Below are 27,397 nucleotides of genomic sequence, written 5' to 3'. Positions count from 1 at the left end.
GATTTATTTATTTATTTATTTATGCATACAAGAGCTGGGGTACAGGTCAGAGATGTTGGGGGTAAGGGGACTCACCAGAGACAGAGTGGGGGACAGAACAGGCCGACTGACTGAAATCCACTGCTGAGGGGAGCAGCGGGCGAGACAGGAGAGGTCTGCTGCGCCATGTGGGTTGCTCCCTGGCCGGCCAGGGATCAAACTTGTGCTGCAGAGGCTGTGGATTGCTTCATAGTGCGGTGCTTAACCCATTGCGCCACCAGGGAGGCCCTCATTATTTTGTTTTGTATACAAAGGCTATCTTAAAAAGGTTTGTTCTGAGATGAATCTCTCTGTGTAGATTAACAGCCACCAACTCCTTCTATAACCAGGGGCTGAAGCCAAAGGCTATTACAGGAGGCAGCCCCTGGAGCAGGTACAGGTGAGGATGAATAGCCCCAGGCAAAATATGTCCGGACAAAAAAGAACCAGTGGCAGTGCAGACTGATAGGAAACATAAGGGACTGCAGAAGCAGCCCCCCATCCTTAGCCATTCCTGCACCTACCACGCCGATCTTCCAGAAGGCTGTTGTGGGCCTCTAAAGGATGTGGAGAAGCTTCCGGCTGCTAACCTCGGAGGAGAAAAGTTGAGAGAATTTGCAGGCTTCCAAGCAACTGAACCTGTTCCCAGCTTTGCTGCTATTACAGCCTGGAGGGGAAGGTCAAGACTTGGCACTGAAGGCCTCGCTGAAGTGTGTGCGTGGGCGTCTGTCGGGTTGTTTGCCTGCTGCCGTTTCCAGTGTTGCTTGTTTGACACTTTGCTGGTGCATCTCGGCAGCTCCGGTGAGCATCTCCTGTTGCATCGTCTGTTGTTGTTGTGAGTTGGATCTCGGCCTATTGTCTGGCTGCTACGTGCCCAGCACCCTAGCCTCTCAGTGGTGGTAAGACGCCATCCTGACCCTGTTTGGAATGCGTGTTCCAGGTCTTCATGGCGGGAAGACGCCATCTTGGGCGCCTTTTGTTTAGGACTTCAGAACACTGGACACTCTTTGGGGTGAGAAAACTGATCATTTATGGCCTCAGGGACTCTTTGTTTTCCCCTGTTGTTAAATAGATACCATTACTGTTATACGCTGAACCTGAGTGGTCTTGCAATTGTGCGAGTGGGTGAAGAACTTAGACAGCGATTGGTAAACTATGTGGGCACTGTTCTTGGCCACTTTTTAGTGCCCCTTATTGCCCAGCATCACTTCCATGCAGCATGCCCCCCACCCCACCCCCCGCACCATGCGGAGAGTACTCTTCCCTCACTCCTCACACGTCTGGGCTGGCCCTGCAACTTTGACCTGCAGGATGAGACATAAGTGAGGCCCTGAGAGTTCAGCCTCCTCCTGCTTGAAACTCGGTGACACCAGGCAGTGAAGACCTCCCCAGGATACCCCCCGACGGAGAGAGGTCACTTGGAGAAGGACAGGCCCTGCTGCCAGCAGCACCAACCGCCAGACCTTGAGTGAGGGCCCTGGGCCTTCCAGCGCAGGCCCCCCAGTCAAATGCAGCGGGAGGGAGTCCCAGTGGAAGCCTGAGGCCCTGCCAGCCCCTACAGAAGCGGAAGAAAAAGACTTGTTTCCCCAGGTAGTTCGGGGTTAGTGACTCCCCTCCCAACACTTAGGGGAGCCACAGCCTGGGGAGAAGGTGGGGGTGCCTGCAGGCCTCACACTTCACCAGGGTGGGGTAAAAGGCCCAGGAAGACATAGAGGCTTAAAAAAAAAAAAAAGGATGAATCAATAGTGAAAGAGAAAATATACTGAAATATGGCAAAAGGCCGCACACGCTCGGGGAGGGGTGTGATGACTGTGGTGCGTCTCCCGCACGGCGACGCCAACTCTCACGTTGCTTCTGGTTTTCTCTGTCAAGTCACCTCTCTCTGCTTTTCCCTTGAAAGTCTGACTTGCAGCCATCTCAGTCCCGGGGTGGCGGCTCAGAGCCTACCCTGAGTATACCATACACCGTGCTGCAGAGCACAGGGGCCTGTCACTGCTGTAGCTCTTGTCATTCTACAGAATCCAGTGTGGGCGGTTGTTCACTTGCTTGCAAAGAGAATGTCGCTTATATTCCTACATTTTAAAGAGCAGACAGTCAATATTTTATCGACCGCACACTGAATTTAGATACCCATGGGCTAGTTTGAGTAAATGAGACCCAAGTCCTTCCCACCAAGTCACAGGGATGCAGCAAGGCCCTCGGCAGCTGCCGGAGCACGGAGGCCTGGCTCAATCAACACAAGGATTGATTCATCTTTTTTTTTTTTTTTTTTAAGCCTCTATGTCTTCCTGGGCCTTTTATCCCGCCCTGGTAAAGTGTGAGGCCTGCAGGCACCCCCACCTGCAGGCCCCAGATCGTGGCTCCCCTAGGTGTTGGGAGGGTAGTCGCTAACCCCGAACTACCTGGGGAAACTGTGCAGTAGCTCTGGTCCTTGTGTCTGAATCCAAAGGTCCCAGATTCCCTGACCTAAGACCCAAGCGACTGGCCTATGAGTGTCAAGGAATGGGGCTCTGATTGGGTAAGCAGGAACAAATTCATTCGTTAAATAAAAATGTTTAAATGAATAATGGAGGATGAACTTCAGCCTAAGGATACTTAGACACTAGAAATGTACACGCCTCACTACATAAAATGAACTATTACTCCCTAAACTGAAGGTAAAAGGGGAAAGCCGTGCACTGCTTTGGTATTTGCAAAAAATTCGATAAGAGAAAAATGTTTACTGGGGAGCCTTGGTTGACCTTTTCTGTATCTGTTTCCATGGAAACAGAGGGTGGACAAATAGGTTGGTAAATGCTTCAAAATCAGGAGGGGTCTCTGAGCACACACCTTGTTTTGAGCCACCTCGTGTCTATCACCATAGAAACCAGAGTGGAAATGAGGCCACGAGCCGTGAGTCAGCGCGCCCGGCGGCTCATTTCAGCCAAGGTCTGAGAGCACAGGAGCCATGTTAGAGAAATAAACGAATTTAGAACCAGAGAAAAGCCCAGGCGGTAGCTGGGGAACACTGGTTTCTTTATTGACTTGGTTAAATAATGGAAAGGCCCTGCAAGTAATGCAGACATGAGCCAGATGTTTCCTTGCTAATGAGCGTATACTGCACCAATACCAAGCAAGCTAACCCCGGGGGTTCGGGGGGTGCCCATGAGAGGTGATTCATGGAGGGCAGTTTGCCCTGGGCTGTGTGGATGTGCCCCCCTGCAGCAGTGCAGGCGAGTCAGCCGTCTGGACGGTTATGTGTCAAGGTGGCTGGAGAAAAAGGAGGCTGTGGCCCAGCGCTGAATGGCATGTCTGCGGCATGCTAGGTCTCTTGCGGGAAGCCTGGTCAGAACAGTCTGGCTCGCGGCCCCAGCATTTTCTGTTGTAGCCAGAAAATGAAACATGCCTCCCCATTATACAATCAAGTTCCACCCCACCCAGGAAAGGCTCCCGATCCCAAGCCTCCGTTCCCGGTTTTGTTAAAGGATTACCATGTTCCCAGCTACTAGGGTACACAGTTACCAGCCTCCGGTTCCGACTGACACGCTGTTACCTAGTCCTTCCGGTTCTACCTGACGGGGCTTCCTGCAGAACAGCACCCTGCCCTCAGCCCGGACAGCGCGGGGCAGTCCTACCGTCCAGGGTGCACTGAAATTATCTAAACTAGCCAACCCTAAACTTGCTTCCCTGCCCCACCTGTCCCTTCCCATGGGAACCATAGTCAAGGCCCTTGGCCACATTTCCCTTCTATCTTCCTGCCTCTTAGCTGTCCCTGGTGTGTCCCTTTATACCCCTCTATCCATCACCGGGTGCCCCACCTCTTGAGAAATGTAACAAATTCTGTTCAAAGACACTTGCCTCTGATCTGTTACCTCTGCTGAACTTTAAATTTTCTACTGACGCACTATGTTTGAAAACACCTGAGGCCATATCGTTGCCTGACGCTCTCTGCATGGTGCCCGTCCCTCCACCAGCATCCCAGATGGGCCTGCCAGGTGCAGAACAGTCCTCGCTGTGCTTCTCCAACGCCAGGATGGTGCTGGAACTGATGACAGTGGCGACACTGATGGTAATGATCAGTTACCATCATGATACTGGAGCTAACATTCAGTGGGTGCAAGTGTCCCAGGAACTGCACCAGATGCTTTCCTGTTCTTTATCCCTTAGTGATGTCAGAATACACTGGGCTGTTAGAAAAGCCACTGCTTCGCTTCTATGGCCTGGGCCTGGCCTTTGGATACACACAATGTTTAGCCCCTGGGGTCCAGTGTTGGCAAAATACACCCAGAGAGAGTATCACATTAAGGTTTACCTTAGTGGTATAAAAATCTTTTTTTAAAGAAACAAGGCAAAATTTTCTGCCTTCTACATTAATGGTTTAGGAAGCACACCAGATGGCCGCTGGGTCTGAGTTCAGTGCGGCCGCCTGGCAGGCAACCGCACTCCCAGCACCTTCCTTCCTATACCTGGCAGCTCCATTTCCTCAGGGGGTCACGTGTCCGTGCAACTGGATCAGGTGGGATGGGAGGGGGCAGAAGAACTGTAAAGACAGAACAAATTACTGACCCTAGGAAAAGAGGAAAACTTCCTGAATTGTTTCATGAAGTCAAGTATTTGTTGATATTCAAATACATTAAGATTTTACAAAACTATAAGCCAGTTGCCCAGACACGTGGGTTGTCTGGGGACGCTTCAGAGAGTCAAGACTCCTTTGGGAGGCCTGGGAAATCTAAACTATGTTCACAACAATTATTGTTCTGTTATTATTATACATATAATATGCTTAAATTATAATTTATAAAATGTAAAAGAATATATAATTGTTTTAATAGTAATAATAGGTGTTGGGAGGGTAGTGGCAAACCCAGAACTACCTGGGGAAACTGTGCAGTAGCTCTGGTCCTTGTGTCTGAATCCAAAGTTCCCAGGTGTTGGGAGGGTATTAATAGTAATAATACCTGCTTTTTTCACTCATTTGCTTATGGTATGTTTTATAGAGGCTACCTGAAATGTGATATCACTAGCAGAAGGCAGAAGGCATGCTTGCGTCTTCTACTATTTTCTAGAAATTTCTGCAGTTCAGGGTATGTGCATTTTCAGAACTAAGTTTGTTCTCAGTACTTCTACTGGCTACCTTTGACTATACCTGCCAGAACTAAATAAAACTATTCATTACCATCCAATATATCATTATTTTGGAATGTTGAAGTCTTTCTTGTTCCTATACAGACATAAGCTAGCAGTAATCTTACTTTGCAAAAGTACTTTTATAATTTTTCCAAAAATTTCTAATTTAAAGTGTTTTTTCTAACACCATTATTATTAAAAAAATTTAAGACTCATTTGTTTGAAATAAAAGAAAATTCATTTATATATTTTATCTTATATATTTTAAGGATGGAGCATTGACTTAAAGAGGGGAGGGGCAGGGGAAGGGTGGGAAGGGACAGAGAGGATAGATGACAGATAGATGATAGGTGGCAGATGACAGATGTTAGATAAAAAGATAACAGAAAGATGATAGATGATCGGAAGGTAATAGAAAGATAGAGTTTCATTTAAGAATGTCTGATGAAGCAGCAGGAATTACTTTTATTAAATCTCAACTCCTGTGGTCCATCTTTCTAACATTCTGTAACAAAATGGGATGGATGTGATAGTTATTTTGAGGAAAAACCTCTGTGAAATTGAGCTGCAATCTCAACTACGTACTTTTTTTTTAAGGAACACCAATTTTTACTTGAAAGAATGACACACAAATTATGGTTATTCAGACAGATGTTTTCTCAAAAATTAATGAGGTGAGCCTGTCATTTCAAGAAAAATAATGGCTAATATCTATTATCATTAGTGAAAGACTTTTCTAATGAGATGGGTGACAATATTAACTAATGCAATTTGGGGGTGTGGTTTATAATGAAATATATCAACATTTGGAAGCACTGCAAAACCTGATAAACCATATTTTCCAAATGACCAGTATATGATGATACAAAATCATGCTCAGCTAAAAGAGCTACTGACAGCGCAAAATAGGCAGCTCCCCAACAGGAACTGTGAAGTAGCAACTTCCAAAACTCCACTCCTCCAGAAAAGCAAGGAGAGCACTGGCAAAAATTGCCAAAATCAATTTTTTTGGACTTCTGGAAATTAACCAAAGGTTTATAACAATCTGAGGAGTGTTTATTCAAGAAAAAGGATGGTTCTCAGTGGTAAAGGCAAGGTGGCATTTAAATTTGCCCTCTTTCTCTTGTTGTATTCCTCCCCGGCCCCCTTACTCTTTGTTTCCTTAAAAACCACCAGCCCTGGGCCTCCCTGGTGGTGCAAGGGGTTAAGACGCACCCTATGAAGCTATCCGCAGCCACTGCAGCATAAGTTTGATGCCCGGTCAGAGACCTATCCACATGGTACAGCAGACCTCTCCTGACTCCCCGCTGCTCCCCTCAGCAGTGTATTTCAGTCAGTCTACCTGTTCTGGTCCCCACTCTGTCGCTGGTGAATTCTCTCACCCCCCGCACACCTCTGACCTGTACCCCACTTCTTGTATGCATAAATAAATAAATAAATCTTAAAAAAAAAAAAGAACCCACCAGTCCTGCAACCAAAATGAAAACCAGCAGACAGGCAGTTACTGGCGAAAACAGCACAGGTTTTGAGCACCATCCCCAGATAATGGTCATGATTTGACCTGCCCGGCAGTTCCTTGGAAACTCCTCTCACAGGGCCAGTCTTTATTGGCCTGAGAGTTTGCTCAGTGTCAACAGCCTTGTTCTTAGTGGCTTTGATGAAAACACACTCTCTGACCAATGGGTCAAAGAAAAATAATGAGAAAAATATTTTGAGATGAATGAAGATGAAAATATAATTTTAAAACATACAGGATACAGCAAAAGCAGTACACAGAGAGAAATTTATAGACACATCCAGCAAGTGCTGGAGAGAAGTCAGAGAAAGAGGAACACTTAACACTGTTGGTGGGAATGTGAACTAGTACAGCCAATGTGGAAAATCACCTGGATTAAACTTAAAAAAAACTAAGAAAGGAAATACCATAGGACTCAGAAATCTTACTTCTGAGCATCTAATGAAAGAATATGAAAACATCAACACAAAAAAACACTTATTCCACAATGTTCATAGCAGCATTATTTACAATAGCTGGGGCATGGACGCAGCCTAAATGCCCAGCAATGGATGAGTGGATCAAGAAGATGTGGTCTGTCACGTTATGGAAGACAATTCAGTCCATTTTATTAGGACAGTCATTTTCAGCAAAACGGAGGAAGATTAAGAAAATTATTGCAGGGCCTCCCCGGTGGCACAGCGGTTGAGCGCTGGGTTGCGATGCTGCTCGCAGCCTCTGCAGCACCAGTTCGATCCCCAGCTGCTCCCCAGCCACCGGAGGAGGGTCCTGCGTGGCGCGCAGACCTCTCCTGCTGCCCGCTGCTCCTCTCAGCAGTGTACTTCATCGGTCTGCCTGTTCTGTTCCCTGCTCTGGCTCTGGTGAATTCTCTCACCCTCCCGCACTTCTGACTGTACCCAGTGTTTGTATCAATAAAAAAAAAAAAAAAAAATTATTGCAGAGCCCTCCCTGGTGGCACAAGGGGTTAAGCACTGCACTATGAAGCAATCCACAGCCTCTACAACGCGAGTTCGACCCCTGGCTGGCCAGGGAGCAACCCACACAGCGCAGCAAACCTCTCTTGTCTCGCCTGCTGCTGTATTTCAGTCTGCCTGTACTGTTCCTCACTCTGTCTCTGGTGAGTCCTCTCACCCCCTGCATCTCTGGCCTGCACCCCAGCTCTTGCATGCATAAATAAATAAATCTTTAAAAAAAAAAAGAGAAAATTATTGTAATAAAGTATGTCAGAATGATAAAAACATTTTACATAGTAGATGATTCAACAAAGTAAAATACTTATGAAAACTAGCGAATATTAATCAGTGCCCATGAGGGTTCTGAGGTTAAGAAGGAGGGGGGAGAGAAAGGGACAAGGAGATATCAGAGAAGGTAGTGGTAGGCAAGGAACCTATGATTGTTCAGTATAGTAATTATAATTGAATAACCTTAGTAATTACTTTTGAATTACTAAAAAAATTGTTGGGCATAGAAAATAATGGGGAAAAGAACAATCTAAAAGATAAAAATTAAAAAGATATCTAAATTAATAACCTGATTGTACACTTTAAGGACCAAGAAAAAGATAAGCACAAGGAAGAAAATAAAAAAGATAAATGAGAATAGAAAAACAAAATAGAGAAAATTAACAAACACAAAAGTGGTTTTTAGAAAGAGTAACTAAGTGGGCAAGTCTTTAGCTAGATTGACTGTATTCAGTCAGTTGGGGTTGCCATAATAGCATACCATAGGTTGGAGGCTTACCCAACAGAAATTTATTTCTCACAGTTCTGGAGGCTGGGAAGTGCAAGATGTGGACTGATCTGCTTCCAAATGAGAGCTCTCTTTCTGGTTTGCAAACAGACACCTTCTCACTATGTTTTCAAGAGGTGGTGAGAGAGATTTCTCTGTAGTGTCCCCTCTTTTAAGGATACTGGACATATCAGATCAGGGTTCTAGCTCTATGATCTCGTTTAACCTTAATTATCTCCTTAAAGGTCCTATCTTAGTTCCAAATATAGTCACACTGGAGGATAGGGCTTCAACATATGAATGGTAGGGGACACAAAGTTCAGTCAATATTCACTGACCAAGAAAAAGAGATGACACAAATTACTAAAATCAGAAATAAAAGATGGGACACTACTGACCTTATAGAAATAAAAAGGATCATATGAGAATTTGATAAACAACTATAAAACAGCAAGTTATGGAAAAAGAAACAAATTATGGAAACTAATTCAAGAGAAGTAAAAAATCTGAAAAGATAAACCTAAAAGTAATGAGATCAAGTCAGTAATTTAAAATACTTCCTAGAAAGAAAAGTCCAGATCCAGAAGTCTTCATTGGTGAATCCTTCCAAACATTTAACTGAATGAATGAATGGTGAATTAAAATCAGCCTTTTGCAAACTCCCCCAAAGAGCTGAAGAGGAGGTAAAATTTCCCAACTCATTATGAGACCAGTATTATCCAGATAGCTAAATATTACCCAGATATCAAAACTAGACAAAAATATCATGAGAGTTAAAAATACAGCCCTTATGAATAAAGTTAAAAAAATCCTCAACAAGATTTGATTAGCAAACCAAATCCAGCAATGTACAAAAGGGATTAATAAAGCACAATGAAGTGAGATTTATCTTCGGAATTCAAGGATGGTTCAACATATGGAAATTAATCAACAAAGTATACTATAGTAATAGAACAAAAGCAAACATACCCTATGTGATCATTTCAACTGATGCAGAAAAATCATTTGACAAAATGCAAACTAGAAATAGAAGGGAATTCTCTTAACCTGATAATGAGCTTCTATGAAGAACCGATAGCTAAGGTCATACTAGACAGTGAAAGACTGAAAACATTCTCCCTAAGATGAGGAAAGAAACAGAGGTGTCAACTTTCCCTATTTCTATTTACTGTTGAACTGGGAGTTCTACCCAAAACAATTAAGGTAAGAAAAGATATTAAAGAACATCTAGACTGTAGTCTGTTCTGTTTCCCACTCTGTCTCTGGTGAATCCTCTTACTTCCCGCACCTCTGGCCTGTACCCCAGTTCTTGTATGCATAAATAAATCAAACTTCAAAAAATAAATATTTTTTAAAAAGCCTATGAAAAGTAAGAAAATATTAAAATGTCTAATTTACACAGAACCTGCTACCATCTTGTCAGACATCTAAGCACATGGAGGAACTGGGGAAAAACAAACAAACAAACAAACATCTAGACTGGAAAGGAAGAAATTTGCTCTAACTACAGATGACACAGTGTTACATACAGTAAATCCTAGGGAATTCACAAAATAAAACAAACAAAAACTCTTAGGGCTAATAGTAAGGTTGTAGGATACAAGATCAGTATACTAAAATCAATTGTATTTCTACACACTAACAATGAACAGGCAATAAATCAAATAAACAATATGCAAGTTAGAAGAACTGATTTTAAATAGCGGAATGCAAAAGGTTTGTTGATACAGTTTCTGGTGCCACACTGCAAATATCCTTTATTAAACTATCACTTGTTGGGCTCTCCCTGGTGGTGGAAGGGGTTAGGATGCAACCTATGAAGCTGTCTGCAGCCACTCAGAACGAGTTCCATCCCCGGCCAGGGAGCTATCCACATTACGCAGCAGACCTCTCCTGTCTCGCCTGCTGCTCCCCTCAGCAGTGTATTTCAGTCAGTCTACCTGTTCTGTTCCCCGCTCTGTCTCTGGTAAATACTTTCACCCCCACCCCTCTGACCTGTACCCCGGTTCTTGTATGCATAAATAAATAAATCTTAAAAAAAAATCTCTATTGAAAAGGCCATTAAAATATCCCTAAGAACAAACATGCATTAGGCTGGATTTTCTTTATATCCTTCAAACATGCTATTTGATATGAGAATACAACACAGATATGAGAATACAACTATTCTCTAACCTGAACGTTTTATCAGTTTTAAATTCTTTCTAATTCAGCAAGTAACTACAAGCAATATACATAAACAAAAAGTCTTCAATAATTATGAGTGTAAGTATCATAAAATGAGAACTTTGAGAACAGTTACTTCAAACCTCACATAAGCATTATCTACATTTGTTTTTCCACAGATAAAATATTTAATAATTAAAATTCAAATGAAGTAGTGGTCTTAGAAGAAAATCTAGGAGACTATCTTTACAAATAAAGGTTAAGGGAAACCTTTATCAGGACAGCAAACCCAGGGGCTATAAAAGAAACGCCAATATATTTATCATAAAAAAGATTTTTTAAAAGATTTATGCCAAAAAGTATTATAAAAATAGGTCAATAAGTAAAAGATATATCTTCAAATATATCTTTAAAATATTTGCAAGAAAGGTTCAATATATAATATAAATAAAATTCATATGAACTGACATGGAAGGACAATTTTAAAAATAGAGAAAGGATATGGACAGGAAACAACTGCATGGCAAATCCAAACGTCCAATCAAATAAACAACGACACTCAAATTCACTAGTCAATGGAGATGCCAAGTTAAAACAACAATGAAATCACACTTTGCCATGATTAGATTGACAAAACATAAAAAGAATAACAGCACCTACTGCGGGTGGAAATGTGAGTGAAATCTGATTTATTACAGCCTTTTTGAAAAGAAATCTGGCAAAATCTATTACAATTAAAAGCACACAACAACTTGAATGCAGCAACAGAAGCCCATGTGAATAAAAGCAGCAGTACATAAGGATCTATTTACAATGCCATTTTCTGCAGCACTGTTTGAAGAGGCAAAAATCTGGAAAACTGTACATTGACAGCATTAAAAAGAACCAATTTGTTATCCTGGCTGACTTAGACGTATCTCCAGGAAATATTAACAAGAGAAAAAAGCAACATTACAAACATGCCTGCCTATATCTGTATCTATGTTCTCTGGTTTTCTAAAATACACATATGTGTGTGCACTGTGTGAGTATATCTAATAAGAAAAGTCTGGGGCCTCCCTGGTGGTGCAAGGGGTTACGATGCAACCTATGACGCTGTCCAGAGCCTCTGCAGCACGAGTTCTATCCCTGGCCCGCAAGGGAGCAACCCACATGGCACAGCTGACCTCTGCTGTCTCGCCCGCTGCTCCCCTCAGCAGTGTATTTCGGTCAGTCTACCTGTTCTGTTCCCCGCTCTGTCTCTGGTGAATCCTCTCATCCCCCTGCCCCCCCCCCCACTTCTGGCCCGTGTCCCAGTTCTTGTATGCATGAATAGATAAATCTTAAAAAAAAAAAAAGTCTAAAAGTAAATATACTTGTTAGGTTGTTAACAGGGGTTTCTGGGGTGGCGATGTGGATCCCAGGAAAGGCAGCGGATACGCCGGCACTGCCTCCCCTGGAAGCTGCCTCTCCTGCCTTCCCTATCAGCCCCCTCTTCAGTCCATCCCACTGACCCCTACCCTTAAACCAGCAAAGAAAGTCCTGCTGAGACAACCATCTTCCAGAATTTTCTGAGTGCTTGGAGTTTCCGTAGCACTTCTTGTTTCTATCACATTTATGAATCTATATTCATTTGTTTATTTTCTATCATTTACCAAATGTTTACATATGTCTCAAAAGAAACAAGATTGGTCAGGGGTTCCGGCGTGCACAGTCTTCAGCTCCGTTGCTTACTTACTAGCTGCGTGGACTTGGTAAGTGAAGAGTTTTCTCCATCTCCCCATCTGTGGAGTGGGGTAGCAACGGGACCCACCTTGGGGCTGCTGCGGGGAGGGACGTGTGACCCCACGTCAGGTGCCAAGGCAGAGCCCAGCGAGGCGTGAAGCCACACAGCAGAGGATGGTCACTACCTCTACCTCCGTCCTGCTTCATTTGCATCCCTTCTCTCTTACTTCCTAGAATAATTCTATTTCAAGAGTGTCAAATATTTGTTGATTAAATAAACGAATGACTCAGATTTGAGGAGTCTGTAGAGAAGGAAGCTGCTGAGCCGAGGGCGGTCAGTTGTGAGGCCACCAGCAAGCCAAGGCCACGGTTGGCCTCCCTGGGGAACCTACACCTATTTTGTTAAGAAGAGAGAATATTTGTCTTGAAATCAGAATAGAATAGCATGGGAAGGTCTGTCGTCTCCACTTACAAAGCTATTTATGAGCTGGCCGCAAGGAACCGCGCCTTAAACTGCAATGAGGAAACAAGAGCTGCTGGTGCTGGAGCACGAAGCCCAGGGCCCCTGAGCCTTGGGATTTACCACAGGTCTTTGTGTAACATATTACATATGTTTAATATAAAAATACATTGTGTTAGGTAATAAGTCTCTCCGAAGCACTGGATGAGACTGGGCTTCAGCTGCCGCTCTCTTGCGTGTGTCTGGTGTGTACCACTAAGCGTGTCTAGTGATGGCTTTATTACCTGGGAGTTTAAATGGGTCAGGGGTCTTGTGAGCTGAGAGAGCATAAGAAGAGATTTAGAAAATAACGGGGGCCTCCCTGGTGGCGCAGAAGTTAAGTCAGTGCTGTCACCTCAAGAGCCTGAGTTTGATCTCCAGCCAGGGAGCTGATCCACACGGCGCGGCAGGCCTCTCCTGTCTTGTCCGCTGCTCCCCTCAGCAGTGTATCGCAGTGGATCCGCCTGTTCTATCTCTGTTGAATCCTCTCACCTCTCCCCCGCCTCCCTGCGCCCCCTCCCCCCGCCCGGCACCGCTGGTCTACATCCCAGTTCTTCTACACAAAAATAAATAAAATAAAATAAAAAAAATAATGAAAACACCCATCCTTCTGATGCCAACCTCTCCCCCTCAGCTGGATCCTCCCTGAGCAGGTTTAGGTTTGTCCCAAAATAAAACAAAAATGCCCCCTTAGCCACCATCCAACTCTGTTCTCTGGCTCAAGGCCAAGTTTGTGGGACGGGCAGGAAAGACTCGCCATCTCTCGCTTCCCACCCACTCCTAAGGCCCAGGTGGCTGTTTTCCTCTCAATGGACAGTACAGTCACTGCCCGCTGGCCACTGCCCCCATCTTCACTTCTCACTCCTGAGACAGTCTGCAGCTCTCAGCCCTATCGGCCAAGCCTCTCCTCATCTCACTCTCATTTCCTCAGCCCTAGTCCCTGCCGGAAGTCTCTGATGTCAACAGAGAGGATGTAATTTTCCATACCTTACTGAGGTATGTGTACATGAGCACATCTGTAACTCAAAAGGTATGTTTTTATATGTTTGTTTTTCCCCATACAGAACCAATTTGCTCCTGTTACTCTGCAACTTCCCTTTCTCCATTTGACAGCATCCTAGACAGTCTACAAGTCAGGAAAAAATCTTCTTTTTGCATATAAATACACGTATGTTCAACACATAACACACCAGAACTAGCAATTGCATTTTAAAAAATTAGAAAAATAAGAGCTTGCATTTGTGGGGGAATCTTGAGAAATTTCTGGAGGCCCAGGGGCCCGCGTTTCAAGGGACAAGTTTCAGCTCAGTGTGAGGCCCAGGAGCAAAATCCATCCTGGCCTCTGGCCCCACCCTATTTTATCCTTAGGGGCCCGCGGCAGCTAACTCTAAACAGTGGCTCCATTATCTTTGTTTTGGATCTAAATATTAATTTTTAGAAACATTTTACATTGCTAAGCAAGGTGACGAATAACTCTAAGGCCCTGGAATGATTTTGCCTTCTCCTTCATGGCTGTCACCTTGGGAGGTGGCAGCCGCATTTCCAATGACCATGCAATTTGCTCAAATAATCTTTGGAAAATTTCCTTTAGTCTGTCACTTTTTTTCTTTCTAATTTAAAAAGTAACACCTGCCCTGGGTGAAAACTGGGTGACCTCCGTCTTTGCCAGCCCCTCCCTGAGGCCTGCAGTGCCTGAGCGGGATGGTGATGGGGGAGATTCAGGGATCTGTGATCCAAGTTCATCACAAAGAGTCAAGTCTGGACCCTGAATGGCAGATCCTTTCCTTATGATTTCCCAATGCAACCCCTTCTAGGAATCTTCTGGATTCTAGGTATCACAACATTTAAAAACACCGCTCTCTTAAAGAAAAAAATCTGTGGAGTAGCAAAAATTCCCAAAAGGAAAGGATCCTATACTCCTCCACCTACAGAAGATTACTGAGATGCTGGATGTGTGATAAGAACGGCACAGTCATGCACTGCTCCGCCGCGGGGGCGAGCTCCTCGCTGCTGTGTCACTGTGCGAGCGTCACAGGCTGCGATCACACACACACAGGACGCACAGCGCGCCCGCCGTGCTCCGGCACGGGGGTCACCCTCGCGTGTGCAGCCTGCCCTTGCCGGAAGGTTTGTTAAGTGACGCCTTCCTCCTGGCGGAGAACTCGTAAAACCCTTGCCCTGTCCTGGGTGATAAGATCACCAAGGTCGTCTTTTGTTCTGACATTGGATCTTTGGTCTCTGTCCCTGACACAGCTCTCCTGCAGTCCTGGTCCTGTCCTGGGTGGTGGCAGTGTGGGGGTGTCCAGGGTGGCGGCCAGGGGGGAATGGCGGGGGGCTCCTGGTGGAGCCGGTCATTGGAAAGACCAAGCCACGGTGGGAAGCCTGTAATTTTCAGCTCCCCCTGCCCATTCTCTCATGAAGGGAGAAGGGCTGAAAGTGGAGCTCATGCCTATGGGGTGAAGCCTCCCTAAGAGCCCCCAAGTACAGGGTTGCAAGAGCCTCCAGGCGGGTGAGCACATGGAGGGGTGGGGGCAAGACAGGAGAAGGTGTGAAGCCCCCGGGGCCTCCCCACAAGCCCTCCCTGTGCGCCTTTTCCATCTCAGTATTCACCCGCACCCTTCATCATGTCCTCGATGATGAGCGGGCAAACCAGTGCTTCCCTGGGCTGTGAACCCATGGGCGGGGTGCCAGAGCCAGCACTGAGTTAAACTGGGGGACCCCCGGCTGGTGCTGCAGCCAATTGCTCGGGGTGGGACAAACTTCTACACGTTCGGTGACCAGAGGGAAATGTTTTGTGTGTGAGGTAAAGGAGACTCACAGGGGAGACATGCACAGTAGGAAAGAACTGGGTTTTTCCCTACACTGCAGAGAAAACCTGTAGGTTTTTCCATTTTACCACGATACTATTTTACCACAGGAAAATTTCCAAAAGTTGAATTCCCTGCATTTAGCAGAATGGTTGAACACTTGAAATACAAAACAAAGGGATAGTAGCAATACAACAGACAAACAAAACTAAAACCCCAAAAGAATAACACAGGAAGGGGAAATAACTAAGAGGAATTTTTGGACACCATGACAAGAAGTTACTGAAATTAAATAAAAAGATGCTAACCCAAAATATAACTTAAGGGCCTCCCTGGTGGCGCAAGGGTTAAGACAAAACCTATGAAAAAATCGCAGCCTCTGCAGCAGCACGAGTTTGATTCCCGGCTGGCCAGGGAGCAGCCCACATGGCGAGGCAGACCTCTCCTGACTCGCCCACTGCTCCCCTCAGCAGTGGATTTCAGTCAGTCTGCCTGTTCTGTTCCCCACTCTGTCTCTGGTGAATCCTCTCACCCCCACACCTCTGGCCTGTACCCCAGCTCTTGTATGCATAAATAAATCTTTAAAATCAAACAAACAAACAAAAAATATATATAACTTAAATCAGTACTGAAGGGCCAGGCACAAAGTGGGGTCAAAGCAGAAAAATCACATGAAATTAAAATTTTAGTGTCCATAAGGAAAGTCCTAAGGACGCACAGCTGGGGTCTCCCAGCTATGGGCTGCCCAAAGCTACTCTGTGCTACAACAGATTATGTGGCCCACGAAACCAAAAATGTCTTCCACTTTACAGAAAAGTCTGCTGACCCCTGTTGTAAACCGGATTTTACTGCACCAGCTCTCTGTGTGAGCGCAGGCTGTTCCCTTTGGGGTCCCCTCTGGGCAGGACCGGCTGGGAGAAGGTGGCCCACCCGCCAGGCCCCGACGAGGCCCCGGGAGCAGGAACACCCGCTGCCGCCACCTTCAGGTCGCAGAGAAAAGAGCAGGCACGGAGCCGCACCTGCAGATCTTTGAGGGGGGAGGCTCCCAACAGAGATGCCGCCAGTGAGCAAAAACCTGGCTTTTACGCAACTTTGAGCTGCCAGACCACAGCCCCAAATAGGCATCCACTTTCGAGCACTCACTTCAGCAGCAACTGCCCCCAGTCTCCCCACAGAACGAAGTCACGTGTCAGCACAGAGAACCAGGGTCTGTTCTTACAGGTCGGCCTGCAAGCATTTCCCAGGCCGGGAAAACGGTCAAAGAGGTTCATCATCCGAAAACCCCCCCACAGCCGGGCAGTGGCCATTCTCTCTGCCATTTTACAGGACTCAGCACATTACTTCTGAATCTTCACGCTCTAAAAACCAGGTGAGCAGATTTTTCATAGCTGAGGAAACCCATACCAGAAAAGTGGAAACAACAGAGTAAAGTGTTCGGTTTTACGGGTTCTGAACCCAGCCCAGGACTCATCTTACAGCAGAGATTCTCACCTGGAACCTCCACGCACAACATTCCTGCCTGCGAGAGCTGGCAGAGGCTCAGGCCCTCAAGGAGGCTCAGGTGAACAACTTATCTCTCAGCCTCCCGGAGCCCCAAATGTGCTGCTTCTCTTTGCTGACCACAAGCCCCCCCCACCCCACCCCCCGCCCAAACGTGTGGTCTTCAGTCATGGCATCGGCCAGCCCTGCTCCTGAGCCCTCCTGCAGGTGGAGTCTGGGCTGGCCCCAAGATGTGCCCTGAGCAGACGCAGCTGTGGGACTGCTGAACCCAAAAGAGGACGGGAAGCTTCACTTCTTCCCTCTCAGAGCCCAGCTGCCAGCCTCGAAGGAAGTCCAGGCCAGACCACTGAATGACCAGAGGTCACGCGGAGGTGGTGAAGCCAGCTCGGACAGGCACCAGCAGAAAAACCACCCAGCTGAATGCTGGCTCACTGGCAGAATTGTGGGAAATTGTGCGGCCGGATTAAAAACCCGCTTTTCCGGACTCATTTTTCAAGGTAGGGAGGACATTCAGAAAAGATTTGGTGTGTGTGGGGGGAACTTCCAACTTACTTCATCATCTTCATCTTCGTCGTCATCAGATTCAAGAGCATCATCCAGTAGCTCTTCTACAAAGAAAAAAAATCAAGAGATAATTGTGACACTGTGGGAGCCTCGTCGAAGAAGTCCTTTAGCCTCTCTTGACACGTGCAAGCCCCACCCGAGACCTCGGGACAGCAAACTGTTGTGTCCCTGGTGCCTTTCCAGAGTTTAAAATCGTGCTACAGCACTGTGAAGCTGTCTGCAGCCACTGCTGCACGAGTTCGATCCCTGCTGGCCCGGGAGCTACCCCCATGGCGCAGCAGACCTCTCCTGTCTCCCCGCTGCTCCCCTCAGCAGAGGATTTCAGTAGAGCCACTGGTTCTGTTCCCCGCTCTGTCTCTGGTGAATCCTCTCACCCCCCACACCTCTGGCCTGCACCCCAGCTCTTGTATGCATAAACAAACAAATCTTTAAAAAAAAAAAGAGTTCATGCTAAGCAATTTTAAACAAATCTCCCTAATTCTATGAGGACACATTTATAGCAGTGTGAGAAAAATTAAAACCAATGTATAATTTGAAAGGAATTCAAGGGAAGCAAGTAAACTGGAATCAGAGCTCAGAGCTGCTGGAGGTCACCACACGTGCTACTTCACTGCACCCTCACAAAGGTTTGTTGACTCTTCTCTGCCTTTTATAGATGTGAACGGAAGCACAGAGAGGGTAACAAGGGTAACGAGCTGGATTATGACCACACCCCCAGTGGGAGACGGGCCAGACATTCAACCTGAGTCTAAGTCCCATGATGTTCCTACAGAGGCCAGGGGCAGTGGTGACGGCGGGGGTCATGGTTCACTGGTAGACCTTACAAAGGTGGATCCCACAGAGGAGCGACACACTGGAAGCACCGAGGACTCAGAAGACAAATGAGGCTCTGTGTAAAGTGGCTACTGCCCAGGCTGCGTCCCAGGGCGGTCGGGGGGCCTTGACAACACGCTGAGCTCAGCCCCCCTGGCCCCGGGGCAGGCACACAGCACGCCTCACCCTGACGGTGGCTCCTTCCTCCTCCATGAGGCTTCCCTGATCCCCTCACTGGCGGTCTCCTTTTCCCTGAACATGCTCAGCGTTTTATCCAGAACACTCTGAGCGTGTGCAGCGATTTTGATGACGGGCGCGTCCGCAGCCGAGTGAACGAGGCTGACCAGGCTGGGTCTCTCCCCCACCGCGCTGGGCTGGGAGTCCCCAGGGACACCTGAATTACTTGTACCCTCCTCATCTCTTCTTTATCACTCGCTTCTTGAATGGGTGACATCAAAGTGAAGAACGTCTGAGAGAGCAGGAAAGAAAGTCAAACAGAAAGTGGGAAGAAGAAGGTCCCAAGGCCCTTCTTGGGATTGCCTGGCACACGCAAGAAGGCAGCAGTCACTCACTGACTCAAGCACCCAAAGCATGTCCTAGAAGGGAGTATGCAGAAGGCCCAGAACACCCGTTGACCTCCGTGGAGACTTTTATTCTCAAGGAAATGACTTCGCTGGACCAAGGCCAGCAGGTCACTAACTTGTCCCCACTCTCTGGGGACACCTCCACACCTCTTGTGGGCTGTGCCATTTTCCTGGAATGTTATTTAGTTACAAATGCCACTTTGCAGACGGCGATGTGACGTCCTCTGCCTTTGGGTTGATGCGTAATTGCCAAGCTTCTACTCCCGGCCTGCCCGACACAGCCACCATTTCACTCTCAGTGACTGGCTTTCGAAACGGTGTGGCTGCTATACTCGCCAACCAAAACCTCTCATTTTCATATTAGAAAACACCCTTATTTATTTATTTATTTATTTACCACCACCCCCGATTTATTTATTTATTTATACAAGCACTGGGTACAGTCAGAAGCGCGGGAGGGTGAGAGATTCACCAGAGCCAGAGGGGAGAGCAGAGCAGGCAGACTGACGAAGTACACTGCTGAGGGGAGCAGCGGGCGGCAGGAGAGGTCTGCGCGCCATGTGGGACCCTCCTCTGGTGGCCGGGGAGCAGCCGGGGATCGAACCGGCGCTGCAGAGGCTGCGGGCAGCTTCGCAATCCAGCCAGCGCTCAACCGCTGCGCCACCGGGAAGGCCCAAAAAACCCTTTTTTAAAATGCATCTCAAATATTTCACGAGGCCACAGGCCAGACCAGCCACATCCTCTCCACTGAGCCTGCTGGTCCAGACCCACCCAGCTCCCCAGAACATTCCAGGGCTGATACCTGAAGTAGCTCCTCAGCCCCTGCTCTCTGGGATGATGGGGACACCACCCCTGCTTCCACACTGCTGCCTGGGTTGTAGCACCCCATGAGGTGCCCTCAATCCAACACCTAACAGGCATGGGCCAAGGGTCGTCCTTGCTTGTGGGGCCTGCCACCTTGCTCCTGCCCCGTGACCTCTAAGGTCTCCCTGTCCCCTCTGGTGGCCAGTCAGTGTCAGCGGCTCTCCTCTGCCTGTCCTGTGCCCCCTGGGGCCTCAGGTTTCCTCAGAGCAATCCTTCCTCCCTGTGGCTCCAGGTACCTCACCTGGGATTTTTATACTTGAAGACTTCAAAACTGCCTTGGGAAAATAGCTCTAGGGGATTGAGGTTGACCTTGAATGTACAAAAACCCAAACACATGTTTTATGTTCACTAAATTGAAACAAGAAAGTCGATGCTCTAAACACAGATGATGGCGATGTCTTTCCAGCCTTGACTAATAAACCACTACAGCTTCACACTCGGCCGCTGATTCCCACTGAGAAGACTCGATGGGATGGGAACCCCTTCCTCCAGGTCTCAGCACTGCACTGACTGACTCCATCTGACCTGACGTGGATGACGCAGCATGAGGGAGGTGTGTGTGCATCTGGGCCACCCCCCGCCCCCACCCACTGCTCAATGACTTTCTAGTTTGGGGTCATAGCAGCAGACTCCTGGGCAACGGCCCCTGTGGATACAGATGTTTGAGATGACGAAGCCCAAACCTTAGGCACTCTGGTTACTGGCACCCACTGAGCTGGGCCTTACCTGAATACACAAGTGGTTAAGCGTTAGCTCTGCCCACAAGAACTTGCCAAGGCATGTCCCTGACCAAATGGTAAACTGACTTCACATTCTTCAGCTCACTGGTCTGAGGACCAGCCTTAGGTAAAAAAAAGAGCAGTTTTTGGCTTTTGGCTGGAGAGCAAAGGTGTTCTCGCTCTGCTTTGTGGCTGCCAGGAAGGAGGGAGACTGGCAAGGACACATGTGTGGTGTGTCTCCATGGGGCGAACAGGGTGGGCTTGAAGCAAACGCCCAGGCCAAACGTGACCCTGAAGCTGCAGGGCCCTGGCCCAGGGGAGGTCTCAGGACAGTCAACGGCCTGGTGCAGACAGGGAGCAGCTTCTCCCCACATCCCGCTGCCTCCCAAAGCCTGGCCCACGCAGAGAGGTTAGGGAGCCACCTCAGCCAGGGCTGGGGTTAAGGGCTTATTTCCATTCATTGTTTTTATTATGTAGGCCAGTGGGATGGGGCTCGAAGTTAGAGACAAAGTCGTAGAAAATAAAGCTCTGTTCCTCGCCCACCGGAACTTGGGTCAAAGCAGACCTGCTCCGTGAGCCACAGAGGGGGTGGCCCGTGACGACAGGGAGCCCACACAGGCCGCTGCACCCACAGCCTCCGGGGGAGCAGGACCCCCTCCAACATCGTCTCCCCCTTTCTGCTTGGGCTGAGGCAGGATGTGTCCCCTCGGTCGCCTGTTGGTGTCCCCTGGGACTGTAAAGACTATTCGCACCTGGGTCGTTCCCAGAGATTCTGGTTTAATTTGCGGGCTGGGGGGGCAGGGGTTCAAATCCCCCAGGCGACTGCCCTGTGCAGCCGGCTGTGAACATGGGTTTGAAGAGCCACCCGCAGGCCTCCTCCGGGGACATGAGGGCTACAGGCGGCTGGTTCCCTTCTGCTTGGCCTTGCTCCAGCTGCCAAGTGCAGAGTACAGGTCAGGAGCCTCACTGGCTACTTTCCTCATGCTGGGCAGCGTCCATGCACCTGGATTTACGTGCACAGATTTACCTAGATTTACCTGCTGGGTGTCGGGAGGGAGCTGCAAGTGGCAAACTTGGCCCCAGATGCTGGCAGTGCCAGGTGCCCCCGGCATGTTTGCGGGTCAGGACCAAGGTGTCAGTTCACAGAAAGAGCTTCCCCACCAACCTGTGCTGCCCAAGGCTTCCCTCACCTTCCTTTCATGCTCGGTATGGAATGTGGGTTGTTATGGTCACGGAGGAAGCCGGAGAGCAGGGGGTCTCATTGCCTCCTCTTAGCTGGCAATCTGCTTTTGTCTGGAGTGAATGGATGTGGGGAGATCAGGACACTGTCCACGTGGGTGCTGGAAAAACCAGAATCTGTTTTCATGATCTGATCCCAGGTGTCTGGGGAAGGCACTGTCACGAGGAGGGGAGAGACTTAGAGAATCAGAGCGAATGTGTATTCTAGAATGGCTCGAAATTCTTTTTCTGACTGTAAGCGTAAAGTATGCTGAGAGATTGTTGAACTCGGGACTACCTGGCCTTGACCACCTCATCCAACTTTTGTGTGTGGGTTCACTTGGGCTCACCTGAATGAATTCCAAGATATGACAAGTGCCTCGAAAAAATCCCATGTATCTTTCTGGCATGTGTGAAAATTCAAAAGATAGAGCATAGATTTTTTGCATTCAACAAACCTGAATTGAGCTGCTTGATGATAAATTCGATCTGGCGGATCATTTCAGCGTTACCTTCCTTGATGAAGCAGCGAAGGATGTCTTCCATTCCCTAGATGCATTGGAGAGCATAACAGTTAACATTTTGGGTTTTTTTTTTGGGGGGGGGGAGGGAAGGATTACTCTTCAATGTGGTAATTTCATTAAATTTCGTCTAATCAAAAAACCTTTCTTTTTTCTTGGGGAGAAGGGATGTATACAATGAAAATTCCTCTACTCAGTACTAAACATTTTTTTGTTCTTTTTATAATTCACAGTGAAATGACTTTTTTATTGGTTAATTATCTGACCTAATTACAGCATATTTAACAAAAAACCAAACTGTTGTAAAATTTTACCTTGTAAGTGTTCCCTTCAGTTTCAGCAGTATATTGTGTGGGGAGGTGATTTCTTTGCTGTGTGTCCCCTAGATTTGTATACACTGCCTTCTGGATTTCGGGACCAAATACAGTCTTTGAAATGTAAAACCGTATGTTCAGAGAAGTAAGTAAACAACAGAACCTCTTTTTAAATGGCCAGCATTCCTTTTCTAGCAAAAGAACTCTGTCAGTAGAGTATACATTATTTCTGTATTACAAAATTCTGACAGAATTATCAACACTGACAAACACAATTCCAGGAAACTGTAGAAATAAGATACTAACTTAAGCACAAGAGTCTATTTGCTCTCCTTCCTCCTGTGGAATGTGAACCGTGGCTGGAGCTGATAAGGCTTCTTGCTACCGTATTTGAAAGTATCAAATAATGAGCGCAAAGCAGAGAAAACAGAGTCCAAAAGTGCTGGCAAAAGAATGGTCAGAGTGAATCCTGATCAAGCTGTGCCTGAAGCCTATCCCTGGGCTTTTCAGTTTGGAATCAAAGCTCTAACTGAATCAGAGCAGATGTGCCAAGTGCAGTTTTGAACATGGTGAGCTCTCATCACCTCACTCCCCCACGAGTTAATGGTGACTGGGGTCAAGTAACACTTCCCAGCCTGTTTCCTCAATTATCAAATGAGGATGACAATACAATAAAAGATAAAGTATGTCATTGGGTACTGGTTATACAGCTGTACACATATGTCAAATGCATTGAATTGTAAAGCCTGAGTATTTTACTGTTCATTAGTTACACCTAGAAAACCAGCATCTAACCAAACGGCTGGCACTGGCTAGATGCTTAATAATGGGCAACACTGTCCCTGCTGTGTCTGGAAGGGGCTGGTGGCTCAGAAAACAGCTTTGGGAACCAAAGGCAAGGAAATAAGCAGGTGCCCTGGTGACTGCAGAGGTAACAGAGCCTTAGAGAAAAATAATGTTTCACTGTCACGCAGAGACAGGTTAGCCCTCAGAGGGGAGGGTGAAGAGTGGCCTCGGAGGCCCTTGTGTCCAGTGGGGGGCCTTTCAGAGAGGTCGTGGCCAGCAGGGGCAGGGGCTCCTGTGCAACTAGACACCCGGGTTTGTCTGACTGAGGAAACAGGCCCTTCAATCTCAGGAAAGCTGAATTTCATGTCTCTACCTCATCAGCTGATGTCCTCCCATGTTCTCCATCCCCGGCCAAATAAAGGCCAGGCGGGACAGAACGCCATTTGCTAATGCAAACTGCCAACTGTCAGGATCACGGTGGATATCTTACCACTGTCACCAGTGGAGCAAGACAAACAATTTAGTCAGGCCCTCCTCTGGCACTTTCTTCCCAGAGGCTACTTGTGCAAATGATTGACTTGCTCAGATAAAGAAAGATCTTGTTATTCTCATTTGCTCTCTTTTATGCATCTCTTGCTCAATTACTATATACTGGGGTGGGGTTGGGGGGAATCCTTCTCTGTAATTAGAAGTATTGCTTGGGGGAAGATTTCTTAAGAGAAAATTCCCCAGTGAGACGGTTCACACATTTTTTAAAAAGCCATCCATACTAGAAAAGGTTTCATCTGAAGTGTAATCATAGGAATAATGAGTTGTTAAAATAACATTTTATCATGAAGGTAATAAGCTGTCACTTCAGATAAGCCAGGTCAAATGAAAGCACCAAGGCAGATGCGAAGGGTGTCAGGTGGCTGCGCCAGGCCCGCGTGTGCACAGGAAGGTGGACAGCCAGCCAAAGCAAATAAGGAAGTGGTGCTCCCGCCAGCTCGCCGAGGATAAAGACCATCATAAAGATGGTCATACAGAAGAATGTTTGCATTGTCGCAGTGAAGGAGAGAAATGAGTGGTAGCGTCCAGATTTCCCGGCAGGTGCATGCCCAGGGGATGCTGGCCAGAGTCTGCAGCCGCCCCGTGGCATGGGTGGGGTGCTCTGGAGCAGCTGCTGGGCTGGGCAGTCAGGGCGGCCAGGTGACTCCGCCAAGGAGTTGGGGTCTAGGCCTCATTTCCTCAGCAACAGAATGGACCAACCACATCACTCCTTGGTGGAGGGGAGGCCAGGAGGGAGGCTTTGGGAGGATTAAATGAGATAAAGCACCTTCCACAGAGCCTACCATACACCAACAGTGCAGCTAATTCATAATTCACTGCTCCACCCCTAGCAAGCCAGCGCTCTACCAGCCTGAACAGTCTAGATTTATATCATGAAAGGTCCTCAAGGAAATTTCCCCCTTGAAATGGAAGTATCTGTTTCAAGTAGGTATTCAGTTAGTTATGAAAGCTGCACAGGTTCGCTGTAGAAAATCTTGTAAGTATATCAAAGAAAAGAAGAAAAATTACAAGCTCCTACACTCAGAGATCATTGGGAACATTCTAGATAGTTCATTATCACTTTACATAGCTAAGATCATATTGCTAATGTAATGCTCCTCATTATTTTTCGACTTTATGGTCATTTCCATGTGTCAATATAAACTTTACAAATAATATACTAATAACTGTAGTAATAGCTAATGTTTTTCGATGCTGACTATGTATTAGGCACAATTTTAAACATTTTGTATGCATTAGCTATTTTATTCTCAAAATAACTTTATGAGTTTGGTGTTACGATCCTCCCCATCCTACACATGAAAACTGTGGACACTGAGAGCTTAAGTCAGTGGCCCAGTGACACAGGACTGGGAAGACCTAGAGGCAACAGTCAAAAGTGGCCTCAGGCTCAGAGCCCTGCCTTTCCCCATGTCTCCCTTCCCCCGTCCTGACTTCATCCCTCATTCCCCTAATGTGTGATGTCTAGGTCATTTCCTATGTTCCACTATGCTCAGTAATGCTGTAATAAACATCCTGGTGCATAAACCTCTGTGCATATTTTGTATGGACGATGAGCAGCAGAAATACGGGGCCAAAACTGTGAATATTTTTGAGGCTTATTGTACACATTGCTAAACATGTCAAAAAAAAAAAAAAAGCTACACCAATTTATAATCCTCTTGGTAAGGTTTCCACACTAATCTTGAAAGGTGCCCCAGAATGTATGCCATGGAATCCAGCAAACAGGCTCACCAGTGGTAGGGCCCTTGCTGGACTGTAGCTGGCAAACACATTTTAACAGCTTCTGTCCCTTGTGCCCAATTTTTTTTTTTGATTTATTACTTTTACTGACAATTTATAGGAACAAATTATATATTTAAAATCATAGGCCAACTTTGTGCCCATTTTTTAAGCAGCAGCCAGAATATTAGCTTTCCCAGCCTCCCTTGCAGCTAGGGTGCAGAAACATGGCCCAGGTCCTGCCAAACACACCCATCTGTGATAGACCTGGCAATGGGCGCTGCGAAGAATCCTCACATGGGGACACACGTCTTTTGGGCAGGCGGGTGGCAGTGGCATCTGACACTTAGGGACAGCAGAGACAGGATATCCGGCAACACTGGAGTGGGCTGTGGGGCATCCCTCCTGGCCGTGTGGCTGCTGATCCCAGCTCCTGGCTCTCCCAGGGACTTAGGAGCCATCAGCACTGACAGAGCTTCTGGTCTGATCCAGTCTGGGGGGGATGTTGGGCTTTAGGGCCCTGGGAAGAGCTCCATGGCCAACATCTACTCCAGCCCTGGACATGGGAGGCTTGATGGGCATGGGGCACCCTTGGGATCTGCTCTCCAGACCAGACCTTGGCTGGCCTCAGGGCCCTCATTTATCTTATTTTCTTGGTATTATTTTAAGGCCACCATGAAAGCATTTGGTACTAATATAATTTTGTCTTCTTTGTCATTTTCCACAAGCATGCAAATGTTTTCCACAGTTCTTATGTCATAATCTGCTTTTATCCCTCATTATACAATAAAAAAATTTCCATACTGCTTTTCCTAATTACCATCTTCAATAGCTATTAATATTTGGGGCAAAAGAGCCATAATTTCATTAGCAATTCCACTAGTACCAGACATTTGTGTTCTGTTCTTTTGCTATTATGAAATGTTGAAATGAGTAACTTCATGACAGAGCTCTGCTCCACATTAACAACCAGGGGAAAAGGAAGAATCTGGAAAGAGGAGGTTTCAATGGTTTTTCTCATGTACAGCCTGACTGCCTTCTGGAAGGCTGCACCACAGGGTCAGACCCAGCTCTGCATGCACCCCGAGTGGAGGACATCTTCCTCATGCCTGGGTTCCTTCATTATTGTTTATACGCAGAAGAATGCCACACCTTTGTCGATCTAAAAAACTCCTCAAGGGGAAGAGCGAAACAAGGAAATCTCAGGGTTTAAGAACTACTGTGGCTGCAGCCTCCCCTAGAGGCCCCGCTTTATAAAGAAATAGGCAACAGCTTTGGTGAACATCCAAAAGCTCCTTCATTAGCTTATCTTTGATCCCTGTTAAAATGTCAGAGGGAGGGTTGTGCTACTTATACTTTATCAACAATTGGAGGCTGTCTAGAAACTTAGGCCAAGAAAATGTTAGCAGATTTGACAATTATTAAAGCTGCCATATGACCCCAAAAAACCATAATAAAAAAAACAAAAACAAATGAAAGTTTTAGTAAATACTTACCAGTAAATACTTGATTTATATGTCAACAGATTAAGAACCCCTAATTTCCTTGTTTGACCCCTGTGTGACAGGAGTTTGTGGGAACCTGCCTCCAAGAAGGCCCCCAAAGATTCCCCACACCTCCTGGAATTCACGTTCCTGTGTGGTCTCCTCCCACACTGTGCCAGGTTGGTCCATGTAACTGACAGAATGACAGTGACCGG

General features: G+C 46.8%; 1 protein-coding gene across 3 annotated transcripts in view; it reads right to left on the bottom strand.

The window, feature by feature from the left end:
- The window catches only part of ARMC9 (armadillo repeat containing 9), a gene marked incomplete at both ends in the record, with an annotated part of 110,198 nt that overhangs the window by 28,635 nt on the left and 54,166 nt on the right, over nt 1-27,397 (bottom strand). For all 3 annotated transcript variants that reach the window (XM_084239181.1, XM_084239183.1, XM_084239182.1), the window contains 2 exons: nt 17,597-17,652; nt 22,265-22,355. In XM_084239181.1, the coding sequence (XP_084095307.1) occupies nt 17,597-17,652; nt 22,265-22,355 (147 nt within the window). The remainder of the gene's footprint in view (nt 1-17,596; nt 17,653-22,264; nt 22,356-27,397) is intronic.

The sequence above is a fragment of the Talpa europaea genome, assembly GCF_964194135.1.
Source record: "Talpa europaea genome assembly, chromosome: 1".
Classification (NCBI taxonomy): Eukaryota; Metazoa; Chordata; class Mammalia; order Eulipotyphla; family Talpidae; genus Talpa; species Talpa europaea.
This window is presented reverse-complemented; position numbering and strand designations above follow the sequence as displayed.